The 26,559-nt window shown below is 32.1% G+C and overlaps 4 protein-coding genes across 4 annotated transcripts; 2 read left to right on the top strand and 2 right to left on the bottom strand.

Annotated features, from left to right (window-relative positions):
* Positions 1-3,361: 3,361 nt before the first annotated feature.
* LOC101499724 (uncharacterized) lies at positions 3,362-7,476 on the bottom strand. Its single transcript, XM_004486920.4, has 4 exons — positions 6,847-7,476; positions 6,190-6,739; positions 5,277-5,426; positions 3,362-4,047 (listed from the first exon to the last, which is right to left on the bottom strand). Exons 1-4 carry the CDS (start codon positions 7,396-7,398, stop codon positions 3,944-3,946), a joined length of 1,356 nt encoding a protein of 451 aa, XP_004486977.1. The 5' UTR covers positions 7,399-7,476; the 3' UTR covers positions 3,362-3,943.
* Positions 7,477-8,826: 1,350 nt separating this feature from the next.
* LOC101500034 (uncharacterized) lies at positions 8,827-15,656 on the top strand. Its single transcript, XM_004486922.4, has 15 exons — positions 8,827-9,010; positions 9,186-9,273; positions 9,387-9,433; positions 9,649-9,738; positions 9,828-9,881; positions 10,070-10,147; positions 10,699-10,767; positions 10,853-11,005; positions 11,413-11,539; positions 12,767-12,804; positions 13,344-13,433; positions 13,521-13,625; positions 14,342-14,491; positions 14,999-15,108; positions 15,218-15,656. Exons 1-15 carry the CDS (start codon positions 8,975-8,977, stop codon positions 15,291-15,293), a joined length of 1,311 nt encoding a protein of 436 aa, XP_004486979.1. The 5' UTR covers positions 8,827-8,974; the 3' UTR covers positions 15,294-15,656.
* A 3,751-nt stretch (positions 15,657-19,407) lies between these two features.
* On the top strand, positions 19,408-24,221 carry LOC101500579 (transcription initiation factor IIA large subunit). The gene is made up of 11 exons (XM_004486923.4): positions 19,408-19,705; positions 19,929-20,102; positions 20,194-20,349; positions 20,699-20,750; positions 20,824-20,882; positions 21,229-21,354; positions 22,277-22,420; positions 23,275-23,338; positions 23,418-23,581; positions 23,704-23,787; positions 23,879-24,221. The coding sequence occupies exons 1-11, from the start codon at positions 19,583-19,585 to the stop codon at positions 23,900-23,902; spliced, it is 1,170 nt and encodes a 389-aa protein (XP_004486980.1). The 5' UTR covers positions 19,408-19,582; the 3' UTR covers positions 23,903-24,221.
* Positions 24,222-25,383: 1,162 nt separating this feature from the next.
* Positions 25,384-25,764, bottom strand: LOC101503242 (uncharacterized). The gene has a single exon (XM_004487184.1). It carries the CDS (start codon positions 25,762-25,764, stop codon positions 25,384-25,386), a length of 381 nt encoding a protein of 126 aa, XP_004487241.1.
* Between the last annotated feature and the right edge of the window lie 795 nt (positions 25,765-26,559).

Raw genomic sequence — 26,559 nt, 5'->3', positions numbered from 1 at the left:
CCCATATGATTATGCCTCGTGTGGTTGGATTGGCTTTAGCCTTTTTGATTTATTATTATTGAAAGATGATTTGGTAGGACTAATATGGGCCCATTTAAATGATTCTAGGGAATCCAGACCATTATTGGGCCTAATTCAGATATTAAGTTATGGAATAAATTGAAATTGCTGTTGTCGTCGTATTTCGATAGCAGAATAACTTGCCTACATCGCATCCATTCATTCATTTAATCCACTAAATTTAAATATCTTGAATTACAAATCACTTGACTCTCCAAATCAATCTTTCCAAATAACCTGACAAATCCATATTGAATAAAAAACTAAATCGCTATCGGTTGAATACAAAAGATTGGAACTTAAGTAGTTGCTTCTAACAAAGCTGATAATAATAATAACTCTCATACTTTAAGAAAAGAATACTCAGAAAATATTTATAATCTGAACAAGTGTCTATCTGACTCTCCAAATCAATCTTCCCAAGTAACCTGACAAATCCATATTGAATAAGAAACTAAATCGCTATCGGTTGAATACAAAAGATTGGAACTTAAGTAGTTGCTTCTAACAAAGCTGATAATAATAATAACTCTCATACTTTAAGAAAAGAATACTCAAAAAATATTTATAATCTAAACAAGTGTCTATCTGACTCTCCAAATCAATCTTCCCAAGTAACCTGACAAATCCATATTGAATAAGAAACTAAATCGCTATCGGTTGAATACAAAAGATTGGAACTTAAGTAGTTGCTTCTAACAAAGCTGATAATAATAATAACTCTCATACTTTAAGAAAAGAATACTCAAAAAATATTTATAATCTAAACAAGTGTTTATCTGACTCTCCAAATCAATCTTCCCAAATAACCTGACAAATCCATATTGAATAAGAAACTAAATCGCTATCGGTTGAATACAAAAGATTGGAACTTAAGTAGTTGCTTCTAACAAAGCTGATAATAATAATAACTCTCATACTTTAAGAAAAGAATACTCAAAAAATATTTATAATCTAAACAAGTGTTTATCTGACTCTCCAAATCAATCTTCCCAAATAACCTGACAAATCCATATTGAATAAGAAACTAAATCACTATCGGTTGAATACAAAAGATTGGAACTTAAGTAGTTGCTTCTAACAAAGCTGATAATAATAATAACTCTCATACTTTAAGAAAAGAATACTCAAAAAATATTTATAATCTAAACAAGTGTCTATCTGACTCTCCAAATCAATCTTCCCAAGTAACCTGACAAATCCATATTGAATAAGAAACTAAATCGCTATCGGTTGAATACAAAAGATTGGAACTTAAGTAGTTGCTTCTAACAAAGCTGATAATAATAATAACTCTCATACTTTAAGAAAAGAATACTCAAAAAATATTTATAATCTAAACAAGTGTTTATCTGACTCTCCAAATCAATCTTCCCAAATAACCTGACAAATCCATATTGAATAAGAAACTAAATCGCTATCGGTTGAATACAAAAGATTGGAACTTAAGTAGTTGCTTCTAACAAAGCTGATAATAATAATAACTCTCATACTTTAAGAAAAGAATACTCAGAAAATATTTATAATCTGAACAAGTGTCTATCTGACTCTCCAAATCAATCTTCCCAAATAACCTGACAAATCCATATTGAATAAGAAACTAAATCGCTATCGGTTGAATACAAAAGATTGGAACTTAAGTAGTTGCTTCTAACAAAGCTGATAATAATAATAACTCTCATACTTTAAGAAAAGAATACTCAGAAAATATTTATAATCTGAACAAGTGTCTATCTCTTTCAACTATAAGGAGAATTGAGAACTTTGACCTTGAGTTACTCTTTTTTATTTTTCGATATTTTTCTCATTATGCCTTGAGTGTCTATTTATAGTGAAAATTTGAATTTCAATCTAGTATTTGTTTAATTTTGAATTGTATCTTGTTCAGATTGAGTTTATAAATTATTTAGATTGATTATGTTCCTATTTTGTGTAAATTGAATTTGTAAATTATTTAAAGTGATTGTGTTTCTATTTTGTGTAGATCGACTTTGTAAATTCTTCAAATAAAATCTTTTTAAAATTTTCATCAAATGTTGATCAAATATTTTTCGAATATTCTTCAAATCTTGACCATATCTTATTTTTAAATTGGTAAAAAAAAATTATTCAATTATAAATATGAATCAAATCTTATTTTAAATTTTCATCAATTATAAATTTGAATCAAATTTTATTTTAGGTTTTTTTCAATTAGAAATTTGAATAAAATCTTATTTTAGATTTTCTTCAATTATAAATTTAAATTAAATCTTTATTTTAGATTTTCTTCAATTATAAATTTGAATCAAATTTTATTTTAGATTTTCTTCAAAAATATGAATTTTCTTTCATACTCTTTGAAATCAAATATATTGTTTTCATAAAATACTTTTGTTAACATCAAAACTCTAAATATAAAATCAATTTGGTTCTAACAATTTATTTGTGAAAATATTTTTTATTTTTATTTTCTAAATTTTATTTTAGTTTTACTTATTAATAAATAGTTAAAATACTTTTGAAGTGAACAATTGTATATCTTTTTATAAATAATGAAAATGACAACAACAAAAAACTATTATATTTATTTATGAAAATGAATCTTCAGTAATTGACATTTTACTCATCTTTTCGACAATTTCTCTCATCAAGATAAAATAAACACATATTTAAAAATTTGAAAACACAAGATAATTTCATAAGTAAACGGGCTTAGTATTTTAAGCATCCGACATATTCAAAATTTCTTAAAAAATGCTACATATGTTCTCAAAATTCGCCAAAGAATATAGTAAAAAAAAAATTCTATTCTCTTATGTTTGTTGGTAGAACAAGAGAAGAAAAAAAAATTATAATTATGATGATTGTTAGAGTAAAATTTATTATGTCAACAAATCAAAATCATCATTTATATGACTTTTGTGATATATATGTTTGATTTACAATATAACAAATATTTATATTGCCGGTGCATATCAATTAAACTATTACTAATATGCGACAATGTTTTATTAATTAATTCAAAATAATCAATAAATTGTTCAATTTTTGGGATAAAAAGAAGTTATATTTTTGTTGATTATTCAAGTAAATATATAAAAAAAATGGCCCTCTTAAATTTTTGTTAGTTATTAAAATTGTCAGATTTTTTTGTTGAATAGTTATTATAAAAAATGTGGAGGCAAAAATAGGATTTAAGGTAGTATGGGGACTACATAGAGTCCCTATTATATTTTTCTAAAATCAAACTCGATACCCAGATGAATGCGGGACACTTGGCTGTTAACGGAAATTTACGGTTAGAGCACAGAAATACGAGTTAAGAGGATAAAAAAACGAATTACTATGATTTATGATTCGCAGCAATTATTTCATTGCTCAAGCTTTACATCATTAGAAGGATTTTAAAAGACATCCCCGTATACTTTAATTTGCTTAGCAATAATATAGTAGAGAATAGACTACTAGATTTCATTCCTTATTTTTTGCATCCCTCTCTCTATCATGACTCGGGACTTTATTACGTGCTACGCAAACTTAGATATATAAAATAAAATAAAATAAACAACTTAAGGTAGAAGCAAAGTATAAAACAAGCTACATACATATGTAGTTGTCATACTGATAGAGACCTATAAAAGATTCCCACTGCATATTCATGAATCTAATCTAATCGATCGGTGGGGAGTTCCTTTTCTAGTTTATTATTATTATTTTTATTCATTTTAATTCCTTCTTTGTTTATTTCATGGATCAGTTTGACAAGTGCCAAAACAGAGTTATTATTTATAACATCAATTATTATTTTATCGACATGATCACATGTGTGTGTAAAAACTAAAAGGATTGCAAATGCATGTATGTGCCTCTGGATTATTTCTTCAATTAATTGAAATGAACCTCAATACGTCCATTCATGAGGCAGAATCATATCATTCAGGACATCTGTCGGCGTTGTCGTGAACCGGTGGTTCTCAAGTGGATACATGCTGCTCACAACATCATCTGCAGATCGAAATAATAACAACTATATTATATTGTACAAATTCATATTCACAAAATACTAATTATTAAAAATCAAATCAGATTACATTATGTTAGATTCATAATCTGCAAGTCGGTGATAAATATTGCTATGAGTATTTGGACTGCTGGACGAAATTGTACCACTTTCCAAAAGCCAAATCAAGTGGACATCTAGTTGACATAGACACTATATACATACGATTTACCACTGTTCTTTTTTTAGAAAAACTTTTTCTATACAAAAAAGTTTTCTTATATTTTTTAATATTTTATTCACCATTAATACAAGTTCTATTATTTTAACGTAGTTACAAAATAACTGAAGTATAAAAGTATCTCATTAATAGAACATTAAGTTAACTTCTAAAATGTAAATTATTAATTATTTAAAGAATTTTCTTTATGAAATATCTCAAATAATTAATAATTTATATTTTAGTAATTAATAAGATTTATATTTTGTTCATTTTGTAACTACGTTAAAATAAATGGTTAATACTTATATTTTATTTGTTAATGAAACATTATTAGTAATTAATTTATAAAAAAATATCTTTCCAGAATATAAAACAGTAATAAATAGTGGTGTTTGTGTCGAAAATAATGTTTAAAGAAAAAAAATAGTATATTTTTGATATAATTACCGTATTGATTATTTCTTTTAAGTAATTCTTAGAATCGATTTCTTATTTTAAAAATATAATAATTTTTTATTTATTATTTAAAAAAAATTAATTGAAAAACAATTATTTGATATAATTTAAATTACATAGTATACAATCTTATAATTTAAAACTATCTAGATGCATATTCATTTTATTAATAAATATTAATCATTTAATATTATTGTATCATATGATATATCGTTCAAAATATATTATATAACTGACTTTAAGTTAAAAATAACAGAAAATATTAAAAATGTTAGATTTTAAACAAAAAGATTATGTCAGTTTGTGACACTATAATACTATATATATATATATATATATATATATAGTCACACTTTTTCAGAATGGAAATTTTAATTTCATTTTATTGCTGAACTTTATAAATTATTGACAAATCTAAAACACTACTATACTACATATATGACATTCATGGAATATCAAGTAAATGTCATTAAGTAAAACAAATAAAAGTTGTTGCTTGATAGAGTAGTAGTAAATACTAAAATAGTTAATAATAAAAAAATATAAAAATAGTACCATTGGCATTAAGAGGAGGGTTGGATTGAGACAGTGCAGCCGTTTTGTCAAAGTGTAGTTGCAAAGCCTGCACAACTCTAGCTGGTATTAGGACACTTGTTTTCTTGCTTACATAGTCTGGCCGTATAAGGACAGCGGAGCAACCTTTTCCTAACCATGCAATACAACAACATCGTGCATAACACAAATCAATCAATAATTTAATTATGTGTAACATGTCAAACCAATTTAGTATTCTTTTGGCAGTAATTAATGAAGTACAATTAATTAACCAATAGGATTCGTTTTCAACATTAAAGAATCTTTAAATTTGTTCACCAAACTCTCTAACTGCTCCTATAGTCTCTTTATTTTTAAATTGTGTATCTGTCCGAACCGGAAGGAATCTAGGATCAAATCATTAACTCAAACGTGTGCAGCATGTTACCATAGATAGATTAGTGAGAAGTCAAATTCAAACTCCATAAAAAATATTTGGTCACCACCCACACCCACCATTCCTTTCAATCACATGCAAACCCGAAAGGCTAGCTAGGCTAATGTAAGTTTAACATATTTAAATTTTACTTAAATAATAAATAATAGTAAGGAAGTTATTTTATTCTATTCCTTTCGCATCTAATTTAGAAGAGTGTTCAGTTTCAGTTTATTGAACCATTTTTTTAAATTATCCTCCACATAAAATAATCTTATTTAAAATGTGTTATACAATAAATATAGAGAAATTGTTTGTTTTGAATATGAAAATTGAGACAACTCTTCTAATGAAAAGATTAGTTTATTTATTCTCAATAATGTATTTCTGTCAATATTTGTGCATTTTCAATTCAACTTGGAAAATACTCCTAAGAATATGAAAGCTAGCAACTAAACCGAATGAATATGGTATGATACATAACATAATCCAAATTACCTTGTTTGTTGGTTGATTTTGATTTTGATTCTGATGAAGCAGCAGTTCCACTACCAGGCAAGAAAACACCGGTCCCACATCTTGAACCGGACCCACCAAGATAAACCGCCCGCATACCTGAACCGGTCTGCACTGGACTGGGCCTTATTGCACGACGACCAGCCCAGTTCCGCCCATTACCTTTCTTCGGAGACAGAACATGATCTTGTTTCATGCCACTGATTTTATGTTGTTGTTGCTTTACTTCAATGGCTCGAATCTGTTCCTGAATCAACGTTTGGAATGAACTAAGGCCATTAATATTGGAGGACTTGTTAGAACTCTCAATCTCATAATCATGATTGTATTTAGAAATCGCTCTTTCGTTAAGTTTCTTCATAGTATTATTCTCAAACACATCGTAGGTTGTTATTGTCTTCCAACAAGAGTCTTGGAACTTTCCAGGTGTAGCTGGTGGCGATGGTTCCTGCGAGGAACCTTCTGAACTCCCTCGGTTACAACTCACCGGTGACCACAGAGTTGACTCAGGCGAACTCGTTATGTCCCATGACTTTTCAGAAAGAAAAAACAGAGCACTATTAATTATTATTAACTTTACTACTACTATAATAATAATAAATAAATAAATAAATAGAAATTGTTAAGTAAATTGAGTACCAGTTGCGAATTGTGAGTGTGGGAGGAATCGAATGAGTGATCGTCTTCTTGAAGCATGAAGTGAGTCATTTGGTGAGTTAACTCGGTGATGAAATCGTCTTCGTTGTTGTCATCCATTGGAACGTGGTTGGAATGGGGTGGTGATGGTTTTAAAGGTGAATAGGCGTGATTGTTGTCGCTAACTGAGAGAACATGATCATCATCGTCGTCGTTGTTGTTATTATTATGAGTAGTGTCACCAGTGTGTAGGTCAACAGCCATAATAAAAGGAAATGGTAAATAGTAATTAATTAATTGGATGAGGGAAACAGAGTGTGTGTGGGTGTTTGATTTTTTGATCTGCGTAGGTTTAATAATGATTTGGAAGAGCAGAGAGGGTAGGAGTATAATAAAAGTGGGATTAATTTGGAAGGTAGCAATGAATTGGAGAAAGAAAGTGTAAAAGAGACGGCAAGGAAGAATGAGATGAAAGAAGTGGGGACGATGGGGAGGGTTTTTATGGTTGAGAGTTGGTTGGATTGGAAAACTGCACAAATACAACTCACCTATCATTTCTTGGACTTGCTACAGCTTGCACCCACAAACATGCAGACCAGTAACAAGTCACCACTCCTATACTTTATTTTACTATTACTTTAACTAATTCGGATGTGCTTCTAAGGATTACAATAATATGAAAACTAGAGACTGTGCGTTTCGTTATCTGCCTTCTAATTTTGTTCATAACTTTTGACTTTTGTGTTTATGGGTTGGTAAAATATGGAAGCTACCTATGTTTGTTCCAATCAATTACACTATGTCATCATGTCACAAAGCTAAATTATTGACTATCAGAAAGGCAAAATGAATTTTATTGTTTTAAGTTACCTTACACGAAACTTATTAGTTTTTTATTTTTTTATTTTTTTTAAGTTCTTCATCTCTATCTTTAAATATTTGTATATGATTTTAATTTCAAATCAATTAAGAGAATTTGATTATAGTAATCTTAATAATATAAACATTCAATTAAAGTTTTTAAAATTACACATGAAATTCTCTTGATTCAAATTATGAAATCACATAAAAATTTATTATGCTATTTTTTATATGATTTATGACAAAATTAATAGTCACTATAAATCTCTGAGTACAAATAATTAAATTAAAATTATGATTAAAAATAATTTGATATTGTAATGCTTACAAATACAAGCGACTATTTGTTACAAAAACAAATTAAAAAATTAATTTAATATTTTTATGTAATTTAAAAGGATAATGTATTTTGTCAAAAACAAAAATAATAATTTAATTCCGATTATATTTATACAAACTAAGTTTAATATCCCTATTTAAATAGATTTTATTTGACAAATAATTCAAAAAGTGAATCGTTGGTCGAAATTATGAGTAAAAGTGTGTTCGGTATTGCAATACTTTTGTTAAATATGCTTAATTTATTTTAAAATTTTAATATTAAAGTATGATCGATTCTTTGTCTAATACCTTTTATGTATGATATGAATCTTTTAAAATCTACAAAGTTTTTAGAATTTGTCGCATTGTAAATTTTTACACTCAAGTCTTTTTTATAGGTCAATAAGCTGAAATTTCCAACTATATGTTATACCAATAGTTGGTTTGACTAGTAAGATAACCAAATGATTGAAGATTCAATGTGATTCTCTTGCTTATAAAAAGTTTAGTTGAAAAAGAACAATTCACGACATAAGTTTAATACATTTTTAGTGTTAATTACTCACTATTAAATAATAATAAATAAATATTTAATGTATTTAGCGTGATTATAGAAAAATATAATTTTTTACTTGTAATAAATTAAATTTTATTTAATAAATATTTGTAAACATGTTCTAAAAACTAATAGAATAAAGTATTAAAATGAAAACATGTATCATTTTGATTGGATGGGTCTCTAATTTTTTATTTACTAACCGAGGCAATATAAAAATATATCCTTTCCATAAGTAAAATAAAATAAAATATTGGCTAAAATAAGAGACTTGGGAAGAAACAGGAATAAAACTTTATACCAAAAAAAAAAAAAAAAAACGAAACGGAAATTAAATAACACAGGGACGGCGGAGCGAAATTACAGACGAACATCACCGTCCCGTCGGCAATAATGGAGGCTCGTCATGCATCTCTAGGTCGACGAACGGTAGACATCTTTCTCGATTACCACTGCCGTCTCTCTTTCATTTCGTACTTTTCGTTCTAGCGGATTCACCTCGATCATTTCATCTTCAATTTTTGTTTAATTAATCAATATTTGATTTCTTTCATTCTCTAATCATTTGATTTCAATTTAACTGTATGATTGATTGCATGCATAGCTGGAGGAAATTCGTCAAAAGAGGGCCGCGGAAAGATTGGTTAAAGCCTCTTCCGGACCAGATCTAAGCCTGGTTCCGACCATCTCCGGTTAGTATTTTCGGCGAATAGAAACAACCTATTTCATATACTCTTTCATTTCTGTATGTATCTTTTTGCAATTTCCGATTCTGCAATCAAAGTTGTTTTTACTTTTCCTTCAGAGATGGCTGCAATGAACAAGTCGGAGAGCGGAAATAGACTCTCTGAGGTAATACCTATTTTCCTTTTTTATTGTTGCTTATTCGTTGAAGAGTTTAATGGAGACGCAGGAAAAGGTAATAACTGCAGAATGGTGGATTTGTGTTGGACATTAGTATAAAACAATTAAGATTAGGAGTCTCTGTTGAATGATTTTGTGATTTTGTTTCGAGAGACGCAATCTTCTGAAGTTTGAACTCGATTGTTTGTATACTATTAATACAGTCAGACGTTAGTTCCCTATTATCTCAAATAAAAGATCTGCAAAAGAAGAACACCAACTTGGAGGAAGAAAACAGGAAAATAACTTTAAAGGTGAAGATTCAGATTGTTATTTATTCATTTATATTTATAGGTCCACAAAATAAACACTTAGGCTGATTGTAGTTTGTCTGTTGTTGCAGCTTCAAACGGTGGAAATTGATAACGGTGCAATGCACAAGAAGTTGAATGAACTGGTAAACAAAAAGGCTTGACAGGGTTTTATAGTTTGAGTTACAAATTTGATCATGGATATTACCTTGTGAAACATAAAAATCTTGGAGCTAACTTGTGACGTAGTTAGTCCTAATGTCTTCTCACTCAATAGTATGGAGATTGTAATGGCTTTAACACTTAGTAAGAAAGCCCAATTTGATTTATGTAGGAGCAAAGTACGGTGCCATCTCTAAGGAAAGCTCTCAAGGATGTTGCAATGGAAAAAGATGCTGCTGTTGTCGCACGCGTAAATATATATTCAATAAAGAAAACAAGATAAAAGAGATACCACTTTGATCTCTTTTCCCTCATTTTCTTGTTATTTGTCGACTGGAACACGTTTAGGGGGCCTTATGGGAAAATGTCGGGGTCTTGGACAAGCAATGCTTGAAGGCCATTTTGCAACAGTATGAGCCGGTAAAGATGATAATCATTTATGGACTTGCAAACGACATTGTCATTGGAGAAAGTGATGGTGGTAGGGGCACCTTTCATAGGAGACTAGAGATTTCGTAAGTCACTGGAGTCTTCAGTGAACGTTACCCCCACCGCTGTCACTATCTTTGAAGACAATATTGTTTGCAAGTCCCCAAACGACCGTTTCATACTTCTGCAAAATGGTTTTCAAGCTCTATTTGTGCATGGGCCTGACACTTTTTCCAGAAGGCCCCCCTCAACCCGTTACAGTATGAATATGAAGAAGAAAAAGGAAAAGAGATCAAAATGGAAGCTCTGAATATTTGTGTATCTTGTTTTTAATCTTTCACGATACCAATTGTAGCTTACATATTAATGCAGGAGGACCTTTTAGCACAGCTTCGTACCCTGAAGAAACGTCTTAAGGAATCAGAAGATGAACAATATCGTGTATGGGAACTTTCATTTTACTAAAAAACTATAAGATTAAAGACCAGTTTTTGTTTTCAAGATCTTATTGGCTATCTTGCTCTAGGCTGAGGAAGATGCAGCAGCATTGAGAGCAGAATTGAACTCAATTCAGCAACAATCAATGACTAACACAGTTAGTACAATTTCATCTCTTGGGCCACCAGACCATCTCCAAATATTAGAAAAGGAGTTAGCTGGTTTAAAATTGGAACTACAGGTGAGTTATGACTGTGTTATAATTGACACTATGCTCCTTTTATTTAGGACCTGTTTACTTTCCGTATTTTCATTTTCACCTTAGCTAATAAACATGATAGAATATAGGTTTAAAATACTTCCCTCCACTACTTTCTTTTACAATTATTGAAAATAGATTTAGCATTTTAAGAATTTTTGAAAATACCAAAGCACTGTTTTCATTGTTTCTGAAAATGCACTGTCCCTAGTTATCCTTCTACCTTCTCTCTATCACAATTATTCACTACACGGGTCTTCCATCTCCTTGTTAGGAAATTTAATACGAACACAAGTTTTAGAAAATGAAAACTGAAAACAATATTTTTAAGTAAACAGACCCTTAATTTCTTATTCTGTTGTTTGTCTAACGGTGATTATAATCTACAGCGAGAGTCTCTGTTGAGGCACCAGGGGCAAGAACAATTAGCTAAAGAGCAAAGCCGCATTGCATCACTGATGTCTGAAAAGCAGGAGTTGGAAGAAAAACTAAACTCCGTGTCAAGAGAGGCTGCAGGTTCTGTTCATAAATACTTCTAATATTATATATTAAATTTGTAATGGCTTAATGAAACAAAGCATGCTAGCTATTAGTTATGTAAGTAGTGGCTCTTTTTGGATGCTTTATACCATCCTGAGATTTCAAATGATTTGGCCAGGAGATCAAGTTCTTCATTGGTGGAGGCATTCTACTTTTTAGACTAGTAAATGATGATTATTACTAGTGTTATCAAATGGCGGCCATGGCGGAAAGCGTTGGCAGGATTTCCACAATCCGCCATGTCCATTTTACCTAGGTACTTAATTCCAACGTTTCCCATCGAGATCCCGTTGTCTCGGTGCGGTACAGTGCCTGACCGCGACGGCGTGGTCCGCGACAACGTGAAACAAGATCCTGATGAGATCCCGCTATCCCAGCGTAATTAATACCAACGTTTCCCAGCGAGATCCCGCTATTATTTCTTCCTTCTTTGTTTTATTGTTTCTACTTTCACCTAAGAAGAAGAAGTAGAATATGCTAATGAAGACTATACTTATCTTTGATTCCTATGCTAGAACATGCATTTTAGTTTTAATATTTAGTTATTTTATTACTGTATTAAAGACTTCAATATGCATCATCTTTATGTTCTTAACTTTTGTTGGTATTTCAATGTATGTTTTGACTAAGAGTAAGACTTGTAGATTCTTATTACTAATTATGAATGTTGCAGAGTTTGAACCATTTGTTAACTTTGCATTAAATATAGGTTTATATAATATTATTCATGTAATTTGTTCAAAAAATAGCAATTGTCCCGCCTATCCTGGAACACACTATCCCGCTATCCCACTTTCGGGGTTTGCCGCGACGCACCGCTATCTGGGATTAACTACCTAGTATTTTACACGTGATGGAGGCTTATATGACGGCCAAAAATAGCGAATTTTGGCCTCTCCGCCATAAACCACCATCTGCCATTGATAACATTGATTATTACTACCACCATGTTCTCCTTAAGAAATACATGCTTTATACTTACTAGGAGTGGTCCCTGGTACTGACTTCAGCTAATGTAGATTCACATCTACCTATAGACTTGTGCCATGGAATCTTCGTGATACTTAGAGTACCCATTCTCTGCTATGGATATCTATGAACTTAATATTTGGTTCCATTTTCTCATTGCATTTGATTTGATATTCCTTCTTGTTGTATTGGTGCACTATAACTTGGAATTGACCCTATGTTATGCACATGCAGAAGTCTCAGACAAAGCAACTCACAAGGCATTTTCTCTGGTGAGAAAAACTTCTTTGTTTCAGTTAATTTTCAATTTTTGGCATCTGTTAGCTGATCAATTATGCCAAGAAATTTAAATTACTGTTTCATTTAAATCACTGGTTAGGTATTAGAAAATCAACCCCTCTGACTCCTCACTCTTGAATGTGAGGATTCCTTCTTAATCTACTCTCCTTTTCAATGTGCAACATGACTTGGAAGATTGAATTTTATTGGTCGTACGGTCGAGGGGGAGATCTCATTCAATCTTCTTGAAGGATATAGTAGTCACCAAACTTTTTGGACTAGATTGTAGATGAGCTGCATATTCTTTTACAACCTTCCCCTATTTTTATCTTTCAAGCAAGTCTGAATTATTTTCAATCATTATTTCTAGCTCTTTATGTACTACCACTACCACCTCAAACATAACTGTAGTATATATGTTATCTATCACGGGTGTTTGGGCAGCTGATGATGAATTCCCTAGTGTTACACCCGTCTCCATTTCTATTCTAGTATGTTTTTGTTTAATGGTCAAACTTTTGCTGAATCTCAGGAAGACAAGCAGAAACTTGATAAGCAGTTACATGATATGGCGTTAGTTGTAGAGAGGCTGGAAAGCAGTAGGCAGAAACTTCTAATGGAGGTGAACTCTTCCTTTCTATATTTTACTTTGTACTTTGCTGTGTATATTCCATCTGATAGAGTGGTTAGTTTGTCATCCTGTTGGCAGATTGATTCGCAATCTACAGAAATAGAGAGGCTTTTTGAGGAAAATTCTAATCTCTCAAATTCATATCAAGAGGCAATTGGTGCAGCAGCAAGATGGGAAAACCAGGTAACAATTAATATCATCAGGAGTCTGACTAAATGTTGTTTATGGTTACTGGTTTAAGGGTCTCGTCTATGTGATCATGGTTTAATATTTTATCTGACATGTCTTCTAAATAGGGAAATCCTTCCCTATTTCTTTGTAGAAAAATAGTGATTCCTATCATTTTTTGGAGTCAATGATCAAGAGTCTCTGCATCTTTTGACTAATGAAATTCAGTGAACAAATTCCGACTAAAAATTTAATAATGCGGTAGATTTATCTGAGAGTTTTAGTTCAAAGGCTCTTAATTAAATAAATGAAATATAGGATAAATACTGTTGTACTAAATAATTCATTGCCCGAGCCAGGGATGAATATCCTTGTATGTCTTGCAAAATCTTGCCTCACTTGACAAAGTAATACACTGGTCGATATGACACCCTCTTTTTGGTTCTATTAGCGTGCCAATCACATACATTATTATGGCTAGCTGGTGAAGCAATTTTATATAGAGTCTTGCATTGAGTGGTGGTTTTCTCATGCATGTGTATTTTTTCCTTCATTCTATTTTGGCTAAGACTGGTGTGGTTGTTATATAAATTTTAGTGTGGACAATTTTTATCTATTTATGCTGTGTTAAGATCTTTGTGTAAGGTGAATACATTATGACAAACGTGATAGTTCCAGACTGAAAATAATTTGGCTTCTTATTATTACTGTGTTGACTGGTGGTTCTGCAGGTGATGGATTGTCTTAAGCAAAATGAAGAGCTGCGTGGGATTCTAGAAAATTTGCGAATGGAACAGGCCAAGGGCTTACCAGACTCCTTTAAGAATGGGGTGCATGAAATTGGTTCCTCAATATCAACAGGAGAGGTGGCATCTCTGAAGGTTATTATAATTTATACTTACCCTACTCATAATGTACCTGTTCTTCTTCCTTGTTAACTCATGTTGTTCCCTTGTTGGGTCTTCTTGGGTCAAAATTTTACTCTAAAATACCCTTAACAGTGAATGTAGCATGAAAAATCCTAAAATACCCGTTTTAGTGGATGACAGGGCCATCCTTTGTATTTCGCACTATAAAAATGAGATTTGTCTCCTTTAAAGTGAACAACTCACTCTAGAGAATAAAGTGAAATATCAACCATTGATTAACAAATCAAAGGTAGGTAGTAGGTACATTATAACAAATCATAACTTTTGTTATAATAACAATACTTGATTTTTCCACTTTACACTTTATTCACTTTAGAGGATCCAAATTCGTAAAATCTGATTTTTCTTATGAGAAACTTCAGGAATTGTGTTTGATTGAGGTTCCTTCTGTTCTCAAAACTTTGGCAACTTGTCATTGGTTTCTGTTCCTTATTCTCCACCCGTTTGATTGTTTGGCAGGGCCAACTTGTGAAGGAACTGAGCAAAGCGGAGGCACTATCAGCAGAAGTCATGCAGCTCTCTGCACAACTTGAACAAGTCAAACAAGCATATGATGGTCTAGCACGCTTGTAAGACCCTCTGTTTTTTCGCTGTATCAAGCACATATCATTTATTCACTCTGGCCTCAAGTTTCTTGTATCGGATACTCCTTTGTTAATGTGATCCACAATATTGCAGTTATAGGCCAGTGCTGCGCAACATTGAAAGCGGCCTCATAAAAATGAAGCAAGACAACTCAGTGTCTGTAAGATAATGGCAATGAGCAGGTTCATGATGACACTCTGGTTGTGATTGTGAAGCTCTAACTTAATGACATGAATTTCCAAGGTAAACAGAATTTTTTGTACCAACGTTCATATCAGTTTCATAAAAATGAAGCAGAATGGTTCAGTTACTGGTGGTGATGGAAATGACAGCTCTCTGGCAATACCCAGCATGAGAAACCCTATATTATACTGAGACATGAATTTGTAAGATGTATCATTCTTTATACCATACTTAATATGTATAGAACAAACACTATCAATTTGGGGAGTATATTTTGATGATAGTTTTGTATAAACCAAACTTAGATCGAAAGTGTTGTGACAAAAGAATTTTTTCTGGTTGATGTGTCTCCTTGTTGTAGGGCGCAACCAAAGTTGTTTTTTGTGGTTTGATTTTTGAGGAATTACGTTCTAGTTTGATATCAGGAAATGCTCAAATGAGAGAGATAAAAAATCAAATGACAATGAGGCCACTCTCGATTGTGTTGTGAATGAGAGACATAAACATGAGTACAACATTTATTAGTCTGGATTAGGGAATAGTAATTATTTTTTCTATGAAGTTGTTGAAGCAAGACCGCATATGCTCCAAATTGATGCGGGGAAGGTTCTTCTTGGTTATTCGAGAGATGTTCCACATTACATCTTTGTGGTTTTTGGTAACATGGTCCACCGACCACCTTAGGGCACCACATACCTAACAAGGATTTTGAAAAGAACACGGTACTTACGTTTAAGATTGTCAAACTTAGAATTCACCTCGGGGTCTTTGGAAAACTTCTTATTGATTCTGAAGGGGCCAATCCATAATTCAAACCCATTGTCAAGCATCATGCCTTCGTGTGGGCATCTTGTGATGCTAGAAAGGAATTACCGAGTGACCTCGCATCATCTTGGTGTATAAATTTCTTTCATTGGATTTACGGGACAAGTGACACTTTACACAAAAATACTTTCGGCAGGATTATTGCGTACCTTAGATAAGTCACGTAGCTGTTTTTGGTATTTACGGATATTGTTTCAAATTATCCTTCAGAAAAGTGTAATCATAAACCTCTAGAGTGCGAGAAATCATATAAAGTGAAGCCTCTGTGTGGTGTTTCATGGGTTGTCTAAAACGCTTTACACTCTGTTAACTTGAATATATCTAACAGCCTTATTTCATAGGTACATTCCAGATATAAACAGGGTGTTTAACACTACAGTCCAATACTAACAAACAGAAAGTGAGCAATTCGGATAGAACCAACTGTCCTCAATCATGAAATTTGCTGACCCCTTCAATAATTTTAAAGCAAGACATGATTCGTGATTCCAATCTTCAATGGCATCGGTGTTTATTTATTCTGGTTCACATGAATTAAAAAATTCAGCAGAATATTTTTTACCTACCTCGTTCTAAACTGTTGTGGAATCTCTTAAAAAACTTTTGGACGGACCAAGGAAAAGAATAACCTCCAAAGCAATAATTAGCTTATTTTAGTTTAGATAATAAAAGTATATCTACATTTTACTTTAGTTAAAGTGTATAGTAATTTTATCCTTTATCTTGTGAACTTTATCATTAACTTCTTATACAAAAACATTACACAATAAACACTCAATTAACTTTATTACGCAAATGCACCCTTAATTAATAACAGACAATTAATAAAAAAAAATTAATAACAAATGAATAAAGGCCTCAATCAATGCCATTTAGTCCGGTGATTACTATTCCATTATGAAAAGCAACCAAAACAATTATAGGACTAAGTGACCAGTGATGCTTATTAGCCATGATTATAAAAGAGACAGAAGAGGCAAACTAGCAGTGTGTCCTATTCTCTTTTCTTTTCCTCCCACCATGAAAATCAAAAGCATATGTTTCTGCCTAAGAGAGCGCAAGAGTAAGGAAAACGAAGTGGAAGATTTAGAGAAACTCTCCAATGACAAGACTAGTCACAAGGGAAAAAATGAAGGGTATCCTTCCACAACAACACATGCTGGTGATGACAACAAAGTTCATGGAGGCAGCACCATTGGTAGCAACGGTGCAGGAGTAGTTGCTTCTGCAGTGGTTACTGCAGCTCACGAGTCTTTGATGAGTCAAGATGGAAGTGGTCATGGTCATGCTCATCATGAAGGTGGATCTTGTGGAGATGGTGAAGGGTAGCACCCATACATCATACATGCATAAGCAAGTTTTTATTTTCTTAGCTGCTACTACAAAATGACTTGGTTTGCAATAAAAAAATTCTTTGTAATTTTCTTCTTATCGACCTTGCTTTGCTAGCTTATCAATAAAGCTCGATTGCTTCTTATGGTCCTGTATGGAGTTTTTTTTTTGTTTTTTTTTTTTTTCATTTTAATTTTTATGTTGAGACTATAAATCATCAACATAAACAATATGACATATAAACGAGATATATATGATACACATAGATAAAACTCAGGTTCATATTTTTAGGTCTTGATGCACAATTCATTTTGATATCATATTCATGTGAGGAATACTTGGTTCAATTATTTGTTTGGTCAAAAGAATATTTTGTTATCATCAAATTGGATTGGAAGGCTACTAAAGCCCCTACTTTAGGCTTCTCAAGTTTTATTTATTTAAGCCCATGGTTCAAAAATGAAATCACTTAGTGTGGAACTCAGTGATACTAGTTGAAATACAAAATAATTTAGATTTGTAAACTTCTTAATAAAAAAACTCATTTTAAAATATATTTTGGTTCTATACATAAGTTGGATGGACTCTTCTATTTTAAATTATTTTTAATCCTATACATGTTGACCATTAAATTCAATTACCATTTATTATTCAACAAATTTTGTCTTACAAGAGCTTGTTTGTGTGTTTTGATATATAATTCAACAACAAAATTATTAAAAAAATATTGTTTCCCTAAATTATTTCAAACCACTTATAGACAAATTATAATGTATGTGACTCTGGAGTCTAATTGATTAAAATATTTCCAAACTTATTGAAGTTTAGTGCAAATAATTGGTGCACATTATATATAAATATTATAAATATTGAGATACCGAATTTGATTATGCTTATTAAAAAAATCTTTCCTAAAAAGTTGCATTACACAAACACTTGTATCATAAGATAAGTCTAAATATTTTATTTTACATGTTCATACATTAAAATAAATATTTTGACAACTAAAGTCTCAGTCATTGGAGGGAAACAAATATAAATCTATTTGTAAATGTTCAATGAGTCATAAAATATTCTTTAGTTTGGACTAGAACATCTTCTTTTCACTCGAAATTATTTTAGAAAAAAAAAGTGTTAGGACATCTCTTAAAAAAATTTATTTATTAAAAATACTATATTTACTATATTAATTATCTTAAATACCACAATTTTTAATATAAGTTTTTAAAAAAAAACATGACAAGCAAATTAATAACTAGAAACATCTTTGTAATTAAAGTCACCACAAAAATAATAAGATTACATTATAATCTTATGATTAGCTATTTAACACCTTTATTCACGAACTAAAAAATCATGATATATAACATTACTATGCACAATTAATTTTAATTTATGTTTTTGCACAAAAACAAAAGGACTAATTAAGAAGAACAACGTTCAAATACCAAAGAAAAACTTAAAGTCACCTGTATTAATCTTTCTTCCTTTGTTTGTTTGTAGCCTAAACCATCAAGTTTTTATTGTAGCCCAGAGACCTCTTAAAATATATTGGAGAATATTAACAAGTTCTCTCAAAGCATTATTTTAGAAAGAAAAAAAAAATTATACTGTCGAATATTTAATTTGTATAATTAAGATAATTTATTTTTTACAAAAATTAATTAAAAAGATAATTATTTTTGTTGCTAATTCTTAAATCAATACTTTTAGAGCAAAATATTTTAATATATTTATTATATAGGCAAGAAGTTTTTAATATTTTGGGCTTTTATTTATAGTTTAAAGCAAATCGGAGGAAAAGAAAAATGGACAAGAAATATTTTTGTTTGGAAGAAATAAAAGGATGAGGAAACAGGTGGTAAAGACACGTGGGGGGTGTGGTGTTTATAATCGGATGCAAACCTATTTATATTCCTCTCTTTATTCTCTCTCTTTCTCCTCCGCCTCTTCTCTCTCTCTCTCTCTCTCTCGTATCACATCCTTCTCCCCCCTCCATCCAATCGCAAACCCTAGAACCAGACTCAACTATCCCCCTCTCTTCTATTTCCCTTCTCCATCGCTCACAGTAGGATAATACTTTGATTTTACCCACACAATTTCGCCGAAATTCTCTTCATGGCGGCTTCAACCACAAGCCAGGTTTATATCGATGTAATCGAGGATGTCATGGTCAAGGTTCGTGACGAGTTCACCAACAACGGTGGTCCTGGAGAAGAAGTTCTCAGAGAGCTTCAAGCCGTAATTTCATCATCTCTTTCTTTTCTTCAATTAGTTAACGCCTTTTTTTTTATATACACAAATCTCATCATTTTAACATGCGTTGATTTAATTTCCAAGAAATTTTCTTTCTAGGTTTGATTATTGATTTAGGGTTTTGGATCCGATCAATTTTTCGTTTCTTTAGGTTTATTTACCACAGTTGTTTAAGTTGTTAGTTTCTTGTTTTTGATAATTTGTTTAGATTTGGGAATCGAAGATGATTCAAGCTGGTGCAGTGCTTGGTCCAATTGAGAGGTCTAGTGGAGCTAATAAACCAACACCTGGTGGTCCAATTACTCCGGTTCATGATCTTAATGTTCCGTATGAGGGAACTGAGGAGTATGAAACTCCTACTGCTGAAATACTTTTTCCCCCTGTGAGTTTTAACTCAAACCACAGTTATTAGTTGAATGTGTTTATTGTTATAATGAATGGAAGTTATTGGATTGTTGATATGGGATTTGCAGACTCCGTTGCAAACTCCAATTCAAACTCCTTTACCTGGAACTGGGGATACCCCAACATATAACATTCCTACTGGACCAAGTGATTACCCTTCTTCTGGAAATGATACTGCTGGTGGAAATGCTGACGTCAAAGGTGGAAGACCGGGTACATACATGGTAAAGCTCATTCTTTTATATATCGAGAAATATTCACATGCCAAAATTAAATGTTTTCCGTGAGGCTGGATCCTCTCATGCGTGGATACAATTACAACAACAAAAATGAGGGTGGGAGGTGAAAGACAAAGATTAAGAGAGATAGAGAGAAATGAGAGTGCTGGGGGATGTAGAGGGATTTCGTTGGAGAGGATCCAAATCCATTTACTATTGAAATAGTTTCTCAATTGCCTTTCTAAATTTGTGCGATGGATTTAAATTTATGTCTATTGTACAGTTTCTGAACTATTCTTTTTAGTTCGTTTTGTTTTTAATATGTGGATTGATATTGTACTTAAATTCTTTGCAGCAACCTCCTTCTCCTTGGATTAATCAGAGGCCTCCACTTGATGTCAATGTTGGTAAGTCTTGTAGAAATTCAGGTCAAAGTTTAATAAAATGGATTTGCAGTAATGATGGATTGCATTACTGTAGCTTATGTGGAAGGACGGGAGGAAGCGGATAGAGGAGCTTCTAATCAACCTATGACACAGGTAAGCAAGTCATTGCGGGCTTATAGAAGACTTATTCTTCCCTGTTTTAAAAATTAGACAAAACCTCACGGTAGAGCTCTTTTTTGTTCCAACACACTTAATGGATATTTTTGTCTAGAATGTGAAGCCCGGATGGCTATATTTAGGAGACAGAAACTATAGACTAAACCATTAAGAAGGAGTTATATTTGAATATTTTGTCATTATTCGTGATTTTCAGTAAAACAATATTACACGAGTTGGTCTATTTAGTCTATTTCACCTTGTGATGGAAGACTTATTGTTGTTGAGTCTGAACTTAAAGTCATGACAGTTAGATATTAATAGATGTTTGAATAAATTCCAGGACTTCTTCACAATGCCTGGTGGAAAGCGAAAACGCAATGATTTGCCTCCACAATATGATGCTGGTGGATATATACCTCAGCAAGATGGATCTGGTGATGCTGCATCAGGCAATTTTGAAATTGAGGTGTGGACTATTCCCTTTTTGCTCAGAATCAACTTTTTTTTTAATAAAATTTATATTTATATCAGTTAGGTGATTGCATATTATTTGTAATTGTAGATAGTTCTGTAAGTGTTAATAATCAAATTTATTATTTATACCATAATTGTTGGTTTTCTGGTTTAAGTGGGTGTTGATGTATTTATAAAGCAAAGGGATTTCATATCACTTCGGTGGATTTCATATGAGACAGGATGCGGTGTGAAGGATGGTGGAGGCAGGTTTTGTCGTCTCTACAAAGTGTATGGTGGTCATCAGAGCTTGACTTTTTTTTGGGATGGGAATTGTTGTGGGGTTAGGATAAGGTAGGAGCATGCCCCATAGGGATGGCAGAATGTGGAGACAGGTTTTTGTGATCTCTACAAAGTGTATGGGAGTCATCGGAGCTTGACTTTTTTTTGGGATGGGAATTGCTGTGGGGTTAGGACAAGGTAGGGGCATGCCGCATGAGGGATGGCAGAATGTGGAGCCATGTCTACCTAATTTGCATCTTGTAGTTTTAAACAATTGGTGTAGTTGATTAGTTAATGCAGAAAACTCTGAAATTCTTTCATGTGATGCTGGACAGTGACAGTTTTCCCCATAAATCATTAATGATTTCTTCAACCACTTCAAAGCTATAAGGCTCACTTGCCAAAGATGTACACTTACAACATAATGAAAGGGAGAACCTTTTCTCAAAACCAAATAAGAACTTGGGTGGCTAGCTTCTTTCCCATCCCGCCCCTGTGGGTTGTTCTATTGGCTTTTTACATTACAAGAGGGGTCTGGTACAGAAACTAGCAATTTTGGTGCTAGCTTCTTTCCCAGCTCTGTTGTACATCATTGTGTTGATTTTTTGTAGTGCATGCATTGTTTTACTGAACTGTTGAACACATCTTTTTAGGTATGTGGAGGGGGCATCTCCATCAATTCACAACACACTAGTTTTAAAGGGAAAATGCCTGCAGATTTGGAGAGACTGGCTTCTAGGATTCCTCAACTTGATGGACCGATCCCTTATGAGGATGATGTGCTTTCTACTCCAAATGTGAGTATTATTTTTATCTGCTTATGCCTATGCTTGTTTGAGCTTTTGTAGAAAAACAGTTTGCTATTTGTTCTTTCCCAACTCAGATTTGTATTTTTACTTTATTTACTTGTTCTAGTTCCCTGTTATCCCCCTTATTTTTTGGGAAAGAATGCATGCAACCCCAACTTTTAGTTATTTGTAAATGACACATCGGCCTTGAATTTTGACAATTAGTAATCTCTGTTAATTTTAAAAGGGTTCTCAATAGCCACATTTTAATTTGTATTTAATGTGAATTTACAAAATAAATAAAAAATCAACCATATCTCTACAGATGTAGATCATTTTAGGAAGTACTAAACACCGAGGAAAGTCGTTGTTTTCAGTACTCCCACCCATATGAATGCCTGTTTAGTTTGGTGTAAATACTGCTTCTTTTTCCTTGGTTCACCATTGTTGAAAACAGAACTACTGCAACTGTAGTTCTGAAAGAATATATAACTTTGTGAGTGATTTAATGGATTAAAATAAGTATTTCAAGTCGTGTAAGGTGTCGCATTTTAAATCCAAGATGGATATTGTAATATTTGTATAATTTGAAACCTGAATTAGCTGCATATTTTATCAACAGGTTAGCTTTGATATCTCAAAACTGAATGCTACTTTTGGTCCCTGAAATCTTCGTTAATTTAATCGGCTTATATTTACAAAAAAATGAAACAGGGAGATTGAATCGTTTAATTCCAGCCTAAGTTCTTTCTTCATGTGCTAATCTTTGAGTTTCAATTGCATTATGCTTCTTTTGAACCTTCCTCTCCATAAGTTTTGCATTCCATCATCTTACAGGGTTTTGTTTTACTATCTTGTTGCAGATATACAATTATGGTGGAGTGTACAGTGAAGACTACAACATTGCAAATACACCAGCTCCTCCTGGTAAATTGAGAACATGATATAAGATTCATGGCATATCATACATTTTTTTGATAATTGTTGCTTTTGCCCTACTTATTAGAAGTACCAGCAAGCACCCCTGCTCTCGTAGCTCAAAATGAGGTGGCAAATGAAGATGACGATGATGAGCCTCCACTAAATGAAAATGATGACGACGACATGGATGACTTGGACCAAGGTGATGATCAAAATACACATCATCTAGTTTTGGCTCAGTTTGACAAGGTAACAACCTCCTTCCAGTTTCAGTTAATTACATGTCAAGCGATATAGTAGTATAATATAGCTAATGGTTAGGGCTTGGATATTTATTTTGGGACTAATAGAGTAGTCTTGTGAAAATTTAGGTGACACGTACCAAGAGCAGGTGGAAATGCACATTAAAGGATGGCATCATGCATATAAATAACAAGGATATTCTCTTCAATAAGGTTTGTTAATCATGAAGGAGAATAAATACTGATATTTTCTCATCCTAGTTTATGAAATTTTGAAGATTAATGATATTATACACTTCTGCAGGCGACAGGAGAATTTGACTTCTGATTTTGTCGGGGCCAGTGCTTTGGTGAAAGCATAATTCTGAAGTGTCAGTGTTTCATGATATTTCTTTGATTGTAGTTATTATTAAGAGAGAGATTCAGGAAGAGAGAAATCCTTACACTTTCGAGACTGTTTTGATGTTTTGGCCTCTTGTGCATAAATGGATGGGCAATTTTTGGCCTTAACATGATGGTTAGATACTGGGCATTTCCTCGAGTCCATTTGTCAAGTATGTAGTTCCTTTAGTTCTGTATACTTGGACATTTTGGTTAATTTAAGAGCTGCACTGTATGATAATGATAGTTTTAATGCCTTGGTTTGAGTTTTCTTGCCTCTCTTGCGTAGCATTTGAACACGAAAAATGGGGGGACAAATTTTACGTCGTTGGATTTTTTTCTAAGTTCCAACATAGTGATATTGATATATCGTAAACTTATAATGAGAATATAGGAAAATTAAACTCTTCAGGATTAATGACCAGTATTGGTAGCTGCGTAGTTGGTTTGTTATTCCTAGAAGGTGGTATACTTGTGGTTGGTCCGTGTGGGATTCTGAATTGAGTGGAGAATAAGAACCCTAGTTTCTGTTTGTCCTTATTGGACCATTAAGCTGTCCGACTTTATAAATAATGCTTGTTGTATTGACTTATATATTTTTTTATAACAATTATTAGTAATAGAACACTGAATCCAAGTAGAATGATTTTTTGAAGTTTTACTTTGGTCTTTCTTGTACTTAACTCTTGATTGTTCGATACTATTTCATTTTTAAAGCGCAGCACCTTGTCGAAATTTGTTTCATAGTACATGATCATTTGAGTCATTTCTTTACATCAAATACAGTTTTGTAAGGATAATTTATATTCAACTTAGTAAGACCAATGATGTTAAATAAATATTATAACAAGCTTTTCATGTAGCAACCCCTGTTTTCTTCCGAACAGTTGTTATCGTCTCATTGTCTCAATCAGATAGGATATACCTTAATACTGCATGAGAAAAAAAGTAAGAAATAAAACAAGTAAAGGCCTATTAATATCATTTTATCAGCTTACAGATAGATGCGATTAGATTAGGTTAGATTGTCATTATATTTTTGGGTTTTTCTATACTGCCACACTAGGAACTATTTGATACCAATTCTGCACTAATCATTTTAAGTTTTCATAACTCTAAAAAAAAAAGCTATTTTCACCAACTTTTTTTTTGTCTGTATTTTTTCACCAACCTTTAACTCTAATAATTTTAATTTTTTTCCGGATTGGATTAAATGAAACAGGTTTCTAATATTTGTAATGAAAGGAATGTATCTTTGTTTGTAACTTAATAAAGCTATATAATTGTAATTAATTCAATTCAATGAAAGCAATGTATGGGGAAGTACAGAAGTTCATTCCTCCTGTGGAAATTCAAATACTCCACAACTTGAAACAGAAAATCTTAATAACACAACAGCTAGAAAGAAAAAAAAAAAATGAGGTGAATTCACTGGGCGTGGTTGACAAAAACACACTGGTTTTGAAAGAAACTAGACAAAGAAGATGGGTCTGGAAATGAAGCAATTGCTGGATGTTCCCACCCTGCTGACCCTGGCGTGGAAGATGAACTCCCACTACCCTCATTTATAATATCATTACTATCATTATTCTGTGATTGAAGAGCTTGAATTGTAATATCTGCATACAATGGCTTTGGAGATAGAATGAGTGGTGATAACAATGGAATAGCCTTTGAAGAATAATCAAAAGGGTTAGAGGGTCTATCATTGATAACCATATCAATGTCAAGAGATGCTGGTGCATGCTTTTGTAGCCTTGTGGGTCCTCCTCTACTTCTCTTCAACAATAAACCACCTTTCTCCTCCATTAATTAATAATGTAACTTGAATTACTTATATTCAACTTAATCAAGCTCTAATCTATCCTCCCTCTTATTATTTTGGTTAGGTAAAGGTACATATAAAACAATGATAATAATAATTTGAATTTGAATAACCCCTGAAATTGTTTATCATGTCCAAATGTAGCTACTAGATTTAAAAGGAATGTGTCAAAAAGGGACAAGACAGAGCGTGTGGTAGACTTGACTTTCCTACGTTAACGGACATTAATCATAAGTTAACAGCAAAATTATCCTACGTTTGGATGGTTTATAGCTTTTCTAGGGAGGATATCTCCCCAATAATCTTTATTCCCTCGTATTCAAAGTCATGGTTTTTAGTTCATTCAATATAATATAATATAATATATTGTTGTTATTATTATTATTATTATTATTATAACTATTTTACTATTCTTCAATGCTTACTGTTAATAGAACCGAAAGTTTTCAAGTAATCCTATTTATACACTATTTGCTTTTGGGGTGGTAACCAATGTTTCAATTAAAATTGAGCTGTCTTGCCAACGTTTTTACTTTATTTTTATATTTTTGTTTTTCTATTGCTAATCCACATTAACTTTTTTTAGTTGGATCGATACATTTTCATTTATATTGCATTAATCAATACTTACATATGTATAATTATTTGCTATGATACTAATTTAGCTTGGGGTTTCTATTTCAATTCCGATATTATAAAGAGCATCACTTTTCCTATTTCAAGTAGCTCTTATTCCCTATTTTTTATCATATTATGTTGTGTCCTACGATGATGGTCCA

This window comes from Cicer arietinum, chromosome 1, assembly GCF_000331145.2.
Source record: "Cicer arietinum cultivar CDC Frontier isolate Library 1 chromosome 1, Cicar.CDCFrontier_v2.0, whole genome shotgun sequence".
NCBI classification, from domain to species: Eukaryota; Viridiplantae; Streptophyta; class Magnoliopsida; order Fabales; family Fabaceae; genus Cicer; species Cicer arietinum.
This window is presented reverse-complemented; position numbering and strand designations above follow the sequence as displayed.